The sequence below is a fragment of the Limulus polyphemus genome, unplaced genomic scaffold, assembly GCF_000517525.1.
Source record: "Limulus polyphemus unplaced genomic scaffold, Limulus_polyphemus-2.1.2 Scaffold1216, whole genome shotgun sequence".
In the NCBI taxonomy this organism is placed as follows: domain Eukaryota; kingdom Metazoa; phylum Arthropoda; class Merostomata; order Xiphosura; family Limulidae; genus Limulus; species Limulus polyphemus.
The window spans coordinates 257,967-266,660 of record NW_013666826.1 but is presented as its reverse complement, the minus strand read 5'-3'; the positions used below and the strand labels follow the sequence as shown (position 1 = coordinate 266,660).

At 35.1% G+C, this 8,694-nt stretch overlaps 1 protein-coding gene across 2 annotated transcripts in view; it reads right to left on the bottom strand.

Annotated features, from left to right (window-relative positions):
* The window catches only part of LOC106462651, a 23,693-nt gene that overhangs the window by 6,440 nt on the left and 8,559 nt on the right, over window positions 1-8,694 (bottom strand). The window contains exons 1-4 of one of the 2 annotated variants that reach the window (XM_022389966.1): window positions 6,824-7,043; window positions 4,489-4,662; window positions 3,260-3,404; window positions 2,609-2,647 (exon numbers count right to left, since the gene is read on the bottom strand). In XM_022389966.1, the coding sequence (XP_022245674.1) occupies window positions 2,614-2,647; window positions 3,260-3,404; window positions 4,489-4,662; window position 6,824 (354 nt within the window). In that variant the 5' untranslated portion in view covers window positions 6,825-7,043 and the 3' untranslated portion in view covers window positions 2,609-2,613. Of the gene's footprint in view, window positions 1-2,608; window positions 2,648-3,259; window positions 3,405-4,488; window positions 4,663-6,823; window positions 7,044-8,694 lie in introns of those variants that run through there. The other variant, XR_002611323.1, reaches the window with a different exon arrangement.

Below are 8,694 nucleotides of genomic sequence, written 5' to 3'. Positions count from 1 at the left end.
CCATTACGAAATTACCTAACTTATTAACTTTACTTAACCTACGTTATTTACTAGTTACTAAAATTAATAATTAGAAATTTACGTAGACTAGACTAAAGGTACACAACCTACGTCCTTGAAATCTTGGTTCAAAAGAAAGAGATGGTGTCCTAAAAAATTTAAATGGCTAAGAAAACCAATTGGGGGACATTTGAGCTTTTGATTGGTTATTCATGTCATATATAGAAGTAAGTGTAAATAAGGGAGCATTTCTAAAAATGGAAAGAGGTGGGCAAGGTGACACTGTGTTTGATTCATTACATGAGCAGTATCTTAGCAAATAGAAAAGATAAGAGGTTCTTATTTTATATTCTAGCTTGTCAGTATTGGTAATTTGTACAAAACTACAGACTTTGTATTTTGACATCACAAACATCTAATTTGAGCCAGTGCTGCATCCAACATACCACGTGACACACAAAAATCGATGTTTCTGTTATTTTTAACATTTACTTTTAAATTAAGAAATTAAATAATGAATAATACTAAAATTTGAATTATGATCTACAGTTTGATACCAAACTTATTAATTTAAAAGTTGTAGCATGAAAACTATAATAAGCACAAAATAGTTACGAAGTCAGTCCCAGGGACCGAGCCCGTGCTGAAAGAGTTAAACCACCCACTCCACAATATATCCACTTTTCACACTCACTAGCTTACATTAATTTCCCCACTCCACAATTCTATCCAATAAACTACCCCAATCAATAGACTAGCTACTTATCTTCCTGTGTAAGGTAATATACAAAGAACTTGTGTACAGTATCATGTGGACTGATAGAAAGTAACTAACTATAATTCACAGAATACATCCAATAGCTAAGAGAGGGGTCAACCAATCAAATATTCATAAGTGATATGTTGTTTAAACAAGAAAAGTTTACATCAAATGTTTTACAACAAAGCAAAATTGTTGTTTAAAATTTATATAAACTAAAATATTCAAACCTAAACATTACTTTCTCGTTACCTAACCCAAATTCTATGGCTCAACAGAAAGAAAGAGAGCTTATGATGCTAAAATTAAGGTTCAATCCCTGTGATAGACACAGCATAGATGGCCCATTGTACAGCTTTGTACTACTTAACACTCAAATTGTTTATCCAAATTATATTACACGATAACAAAGAATAAGAAAAACCATATTTCTGCAAACTTGATTAAAACTGATTTTCAACATATCCTATGGTGTGCTTTTAATAGTGACTTAAACCACAATCGAAACACTTACTCATACTCCATTTTCTTTATCAAAATGAAGTTAATGAACTTGTAGAAAAGTAGAATTATCTCTTTCAAGGAAGTTTTTTTTTCTTACTTCTAATGTTATATAGATATATAATCAAAAACAACTTAGGTGTGAAAAAAAAGGTGTAGCCAGAAAAGGATTGAGCATGCAACGTAAAGGAATGAAATCAAAATTGATAGCCAGACTGGGCAATCCTTTTTTTCGACATACTTTTTTTCACATCTAATGTGTTTTTGATTAAATATCCAACAAACACAACAAGTAAGAAAGTGACACTTGATAGTAACCAACATTAGCTTTAGGATCACAACCTTATCATTCAGAACAGACTTATAATTTACAGAACCAACCAGATTCTTTAAAATATATGGTGGTAGTTTTCCTCTCTAAAAAAGTGTTAACTTCCTTTATAGTAACACCATGAAATCTAGATTAACAGCTTCTTGTCATCACCCACATGCAATTGGTACAGCTGTATCAAGCATCATTATTTAAGCTAATTGCTTAAACTAATATCACGTAATGCCAAACGCTCTTTAATTAGGAAAATTTCATAAGATTTAGAAAATTTGTGTTTAAAAGTTGGCAATGAATAATGAATAATAACCGTCTAACAGTGTGATTCTTTTGAAAACTTGAGCTAGAAACTGCTAACCTAGTTTGCTTGGCCTAACCAATACTTATGTATCTTCACCCTATAGATTTGCTGCTCTAAATCAACCATCCTTAATCCAAATGACAAAAAAACTAAAACGTCCACTTTTACTACTCTTATGTGAAGCTTTAATAAAAATTTCAGACCAATAGCTCATGCGACTTTTTGAGTAGGTAGCCTCAAAAAGTTTGGTCAAATTTGAGCAGTTTTTGTTCAAGAACTTTGTACATGAAGCTTATATTTAGACCAAATCTGACATCAAATTGTAGGTTGTAAAGGTCTATCAGTGTACCAAATTTGAAAAAAAAAATCATAAAAGTATGTTTTTCTATCAAAGAAAGTTTTTTACTTTCAATGCAAAGAAAAAATTCAATCAAACTGAGATTTTATATTTCGTGTATTTCTTAATTAATGGATTGTCTTGAAATTTGTTACGCAAAGTACAAATCAGTAGAGTACATCTACTGAAAATATGTAATAGTTTAGATTACCACAGTCCAAGCCACAGAAAGTGGAAAATTTCGTAAACTATCACTCCTGTTAATAACACACAATGTGTCCTGCAGGTCGTTTTGGCCACATGACACAATGCTGTGTGTCTTTACCCTTATTATTATTATTATTGTGATTGAGGATAAAATGGTAGAAATTTGTCACTTACTTCAGTTAAGCCACCCCATAGTGAGCAGGCCCATAAGATCTGAAAACAGGAAAATAATACAATTAAAAAAAACTCTGATCCAATTGGATAGCCATATCTCTGAAAAAAAAATTGTCGCTTAAAATAATTTCCCAAACCAATTGTTTGAATAAAGTTAGATGCTATAAAGTTCCTGGGTGCTTCACACATTACGGTGTACATGTTAGGACCTTACTCTACGAAAACGAATGATAAGTGAATGTGAGAAAAAGCAAAGTCCAGTTTATCAAATTATTGTTTCGTACACATCTTTGACTCTTAAATTATGATGTTTTAATATGTCAAAACTTGTATGAGAGAAAGATAAAAACAGAACACATGACGAAGAAAAACTGAGATTTACTTAATGGTGGTAACACTAAATAATCAATCCCACTTGAAGATATTAACATGCATCATGATAGCTACTTGTAAGAGTAAGTACAAGATAATTGTATTAATAATAGTTAACACCACATTACAGTTTAATGCAGCTGTAACTTAGTTATAATACACACTTAACTACCGTCATCCATGCTATGCTATGCAATGTCTAGATTTGATAAGTATATCATTCACCATGGCCATCATTAAAAAAATTTAACTTTACAATACAGTTTCACAAGTACATACTTAGCCTGGGGGGTGGCAGTGACCTCCTGGCCAACCAAGGAACCCTCGGAGTTCTTCTGAAATGCATGGGGTGCATATCGGTTGTACAGCCCCCAGATGCTGTCCATCATCTTACTATTGTATTTCGGGGGAGTAAAAGACAGGACTGAAAGATAAAAACACTTTCATCAATTTTTTGATGTCCAACAAGAGATATCGTTATCTTAATATAATAATTTAATAAGATCAAATTATATCCATGTAGTTGAAACTTTGCCAATGACAGATTGAAGTCTTATTGTCCCTTGAACATTGTCTGTTGAAATAAAACAACAACTGGAATAATTTCAGTGTGACATTATAGAAAAATGAAGCATGCCGAGACAAAAATACAACTGGAAATACGTGAAGAATGAAACATGCACTGGAGGAAGATTGGCTCAATGAAATTAGAAAATAGATTAGGGATGAGAAGCTTGAATTAAAAAGGTTTATGCAGACAGCAAGGGATAAAGAACAATGATGCACCCCCAGTCATCAACCTCAGAACTAGGAGAGATGCCATGATTGACTCAGAACCGGGAAAGATGCCATGACTAACCTGCAAGTCTTGGGCTATCTTTATCAGACTGAACAGTGAGATTTGGCCATCAACTTTATGATACAATCACAACTCCAAAGTGCTGAGCACGATATTGTTATTTTGTTTCGGTAAATGCATGAAAACAACAGACTTGCAAGTTTATGGTCCAGCACATTAATCACTGGGCCATGCTTGGCTCCATACATCTTAAAATGAAAACAATGCAGCAAGGGTATGTTCTAGATATGTCACTAAAAAGTACATGTGTATATAAATCCTTAATCCAGAGTTGAAAGATTTAACAGAATTCTTGGGTACAATGATTCCATGTACACAAAACAGCCACATGCCCTCATGCCCCCCCCCCTTTGTGTTGAATGGACATGCCAGCAAGTATAGCAATAATTGGTATAGCTAAGTAGCTATAAATAGTATAAGTAAGCCATGGCTTACATGGGCATCCAAGTTCTGAGGTACAAGGACAATGAGACCTATCTTTGTCTTTTCCAAGTTTTTGTAATAATTTGTCAGTTTTCACAAAGTTCCTACCCTTTTTCAAATTCTCTGATTTTTCCAAATTCATGGCCACCCTGACCTAAAAAGCTAACTTCTTACATATTACTTTTTTTTTAATTCTTCAGGCTTATAATATGATCTTCAAACTTACCATTTCGTAGGTCAGTATGACCTACAGTAACTCCACCTGTGATTCCTTGGAATCGACCCCTCTCCTTTTCTTGTCCTTTTTTCATGTTGTCAGTCTCCATATTTTGCTGCTTTGTCAGGTTCTCACGGACTTTCTTGGCTGTATGGGCAGCATATGGTATGGCAGCCATTCTCACTTTAACACAAAGAATAGGAAATTATTCTTGAATAAAGTAAAAAATACACAAGATGTGTTTAAAAAGTGGCCCCAAACTCTATGGATTGTTCTGTTCAATTAAATCTAGAAGATGTCATTTGACAAAGATCAACTTTTTAAAGTACCTTACCCTGCAATCCTTTAAGACCAAACTCAAATAGCAAGAACATACTACACCTGAAAATGTTGCCCACACAATACAGAAACAACAGCATTTTTTGAAATTTATTTACAATCTCCATTTATTAACAAGACTTTGGAAAACCAGCAAAAAATGCAAATTTATCATATTAAAGGCAAGTCTTTTTAAGAAACCCTGGTGGGACATTAATGACCTCAACAACATATCAGAGTATGTAAAGTAATCTTTGACAGGGGGAGTTAGAAGGACCATAGTGCATCACATGGTAACCAGATGTTCATTTTCTTTACTAAATCAGCCTATTTTTTGGACATATACTCAACAACAGGACATCAGATTTCACCTCAATGGTCCTCTTCTGAATTGTGAAGATAGTGAAGTTAATTGGTTGGCTTATTTTTATTACAAGATCATGACAAGTCAAAGGCTTGTTTGTTTATTTTAGAACAAAGCCACACTGGGTAATATGCTGAATCCACCACTCGGCAGAGTTACCACTGTTCCACAAGGGGACAAGTTAAACGAATAAATGGTATTTACACTATGTTTTTAATACAACGTAAAATAAAAGTTTTGATAAATTAATCACGTAGTATATAGAACTTTCACAATCTGTTTTTTCTTTATAGTAAAACAGAACTGTCAGAAATTAATTAAGTAAATACTCCATCCATGTTCATAAGTTTAGTTTGGTATGAATTTCTTGCAAAGCTACACGAGGGATATCTGCGCTAGCCATCCCTAATTTAGCAGTAAAAGACTAAAGGGAAGGCAGCTAGTCATCACCACCCACTGCCAGCTCTTGGGTTACTCTTTTACCAATGAATAGTGGGATTGGCCATCACATTATAATGGCTCAATGGGTGAGCTTGTTTGGCGAGACAGATTCAAACCCACGACCCACAGATTGAAAGTCGAGCACCTAAACTACCTGGCCATGCCAGGCCTCCATAAGTTTGAAAATAATATTTTGCAACAGTTATGGAGATAAAACTTAAAAGGTAATACTATTTTCTGCCACCAGAAAAAAGAGCTTATCTTTGACTGTTTAGAATTTCATGCAAGGCTACTCAAGGGCTAACTGCACCAACTATCCCTAGTTTTGAAGTGGTGAACTAGAAGGAAGGCAGCTAACCAACACTACCAACCTCAAATACTTGGGCTATTCTTTACCAACAAATAGTGAGGTTGACCACCATATCGTAACACCACCATGGCTGATAGAACAAGCATATTCAGAAATGGAACACAAACCTGTGACCCTCAGATTGCGAGTCCCATCAGAACTATATAAACAGCTTTCTTAAATGTTTCTTTGTCTTGTTTAGAGAAGAACAATTCTGCTAGTGCCATGTTTATATTTAAATAAGCAATCCAAAAACAAAAATTCAAATGTTTTATTATTATTTTTTATCTAAAACTTCCAACTGGTAAATTCTAATCACAATGATACCACTTTTTTTTTAATGCCCATGAAAGTGCTTTAGAGGAGGGGGGGCATATAAATGTGCCATTTGTTTGTTCTTAGCATACAGCTACACAGTAGGCTAGTCACATTCTGTCCTACGTGGGGAATCGAACCTTGGATTTCACTGTTTAAATCTCGTGAAGTTACCGATGACCTATAGGAAGGCATTTTTTGTATGGCACATAACTCTTGAAACAATGGTACTCTTTTGTCCAGATTTTGTGGTGGTGGCGCCCTCTGTTGATACTTATGTTTTAAAAGTCGTTAGCTAGAAGTTATCAAGTGAGAAACACTCGTCACAAAAATTTATTTGTAACTCAGCGAGTTCTAAAAAAATTGACTATCATTAATAACGCCAGATAAAGTATATTCGTGGCCACCCTCACATTGAATGATTAATAAATTAATCTCCGTGTTGTCAGGAAGAATAAATAAAAGTTGACAATGGTAAATGGTGAGAGAGATGGAACATCATATTCCTTTTTTAAAATTCGAACTAAATTAAAGTAGGTGTAGTACAACCAACTTACTCACAGTTAACCCTCGTGCACTTTGAGTTTGAAAGTGTCCTACAGGCCCGTTATTCAAAGCCACGATGAAATCTGATCGTCCACTTCAAATGTATGTGTACTGTTTGCAGGAGTGTTAAACAAACTCGTAAGAAAAGGGAACGGAGAAACGTCATTTCACCTGTCAAATGTAAACGTCAGAGTCATCCATGCTTTCATCAGCTTCTTTTGCCCGGGACTTACGTACGACTCAATTTGCCCTGACTCAGTTCCTCTTATTAATTAAGGACGTAATCAGTGCTCGCAAAGTTGCTGGGGTGACGGTGTGTATCAACACTGATTTCAAAATAGCCCACATGGATAACCTCTTACCACAAAGTTAGCGCCTGATTAAACAAACATAAAGCACGATTCGTGTTTCTAAGCCAACGTGACAATGTTCAAGTATTGATTATCAAACACGGATGTCTGTATTGTTGTTTACATCGTTTTGCTAGGTTAAACGTTAAAAAAAAAGTGTTAAATCACATACACATACGTTAAGTATACAAACAAGGACTACCTCGGATACTTTTCTCGCGTGATGACATTAGTACCTCATGTTCGCTATATAGATGTATATACAAGATTAACTAAAAACAGGGCATAGCAACAGCGACGATTTAACCTTAAAACACCCACTTCTTTCTAGTTCTTCACTACGGGTTAAGGCCACATTGCGTCATATTGAGTACTTCTATGATACTATAAAGTGAGATTGCTTGCAAGACGATTGACATGTCAAACAAAACTGTCACCAGGGGCGTGATCGTGAAATTATACGGTCAACATGCTAACAGTGTTTGATGTGACCATTGTTGATGTTCACTATTACTTTCATTCCTGATAGAACGAGATGAATAATACTGTCTGATTTCCAACAGTTTCAGTGTATGTCTTATGTGATATTTCAGGTGTATGAGGCAGCAACAAGGATGATATAAAGAGGTCTTCCAGGCCCTATGTGGCAGGCAACAAGGATGAGATCAGGGGGAAGTGCTGGTCTTGTGTGTCAGACAGCAGATAGGAGGAGATCAGGAGGATGGGCTGGTCTTGTGTGTCAGACAGCAAATAGGAGGAGATCAGGAGGATGTGCTGGTCTTGTGTGTCAGACAGCAAATAGGAGGAGATCAGGAGGATGTGCTGGTCTTGTGTGTCAGACAGCAGATAGGAGGAGATCAGGAGGATGGGCTGGTCTTGTGTGTCAGACAGCAAATATATAACTGTTCTCAATCTGAAACTGACTCCACTCGTTGTGAGCATGCCCACGTGTTATGACACTTCATAGACTCCAGGTGGCGTGACTATTACACAAATATTCTGATTAATAAACTGTAACTTTAAAAATTGTTACATTTCATTTTTTTTTACAGTAATTATTTTTTAATATTTAAAATGCTGTTTTATTGGTCAGTAATAAAAAAAACCTATTAAATTTGGGAAGTTTTGTGATCGTTTATTTAAAATAGTAGACAAAACTTAAAAACTTGAACGGCTTTGAAAGAAATCTAACAGATATTTAAGGGCCACGTCATTCAAATTATTTTTTAATAATTTAGTAATCTTCATATAGACTACATTACCGACCAATTATTTCCCATCTAGTTAACTCGTACAACGTTTGATTTTTAGGAAGGTATATCACGTGTAAAAAAAAAAAAATTAAATATGCATCTGCACGTGCAAGACAAAGGCCAATAATAGCATTCGGGAAGTTTGAATTGAGACAAATACACCAGGAAAGTCCGGGATGTATCTCGTGACACCAACAAGTACCGAGTTCTAGGAACCAGCTTCTTCCTGGTAACCGACGGCAGAGTTTTCTTTTTAAATGTTTATTTAAATACACTGTT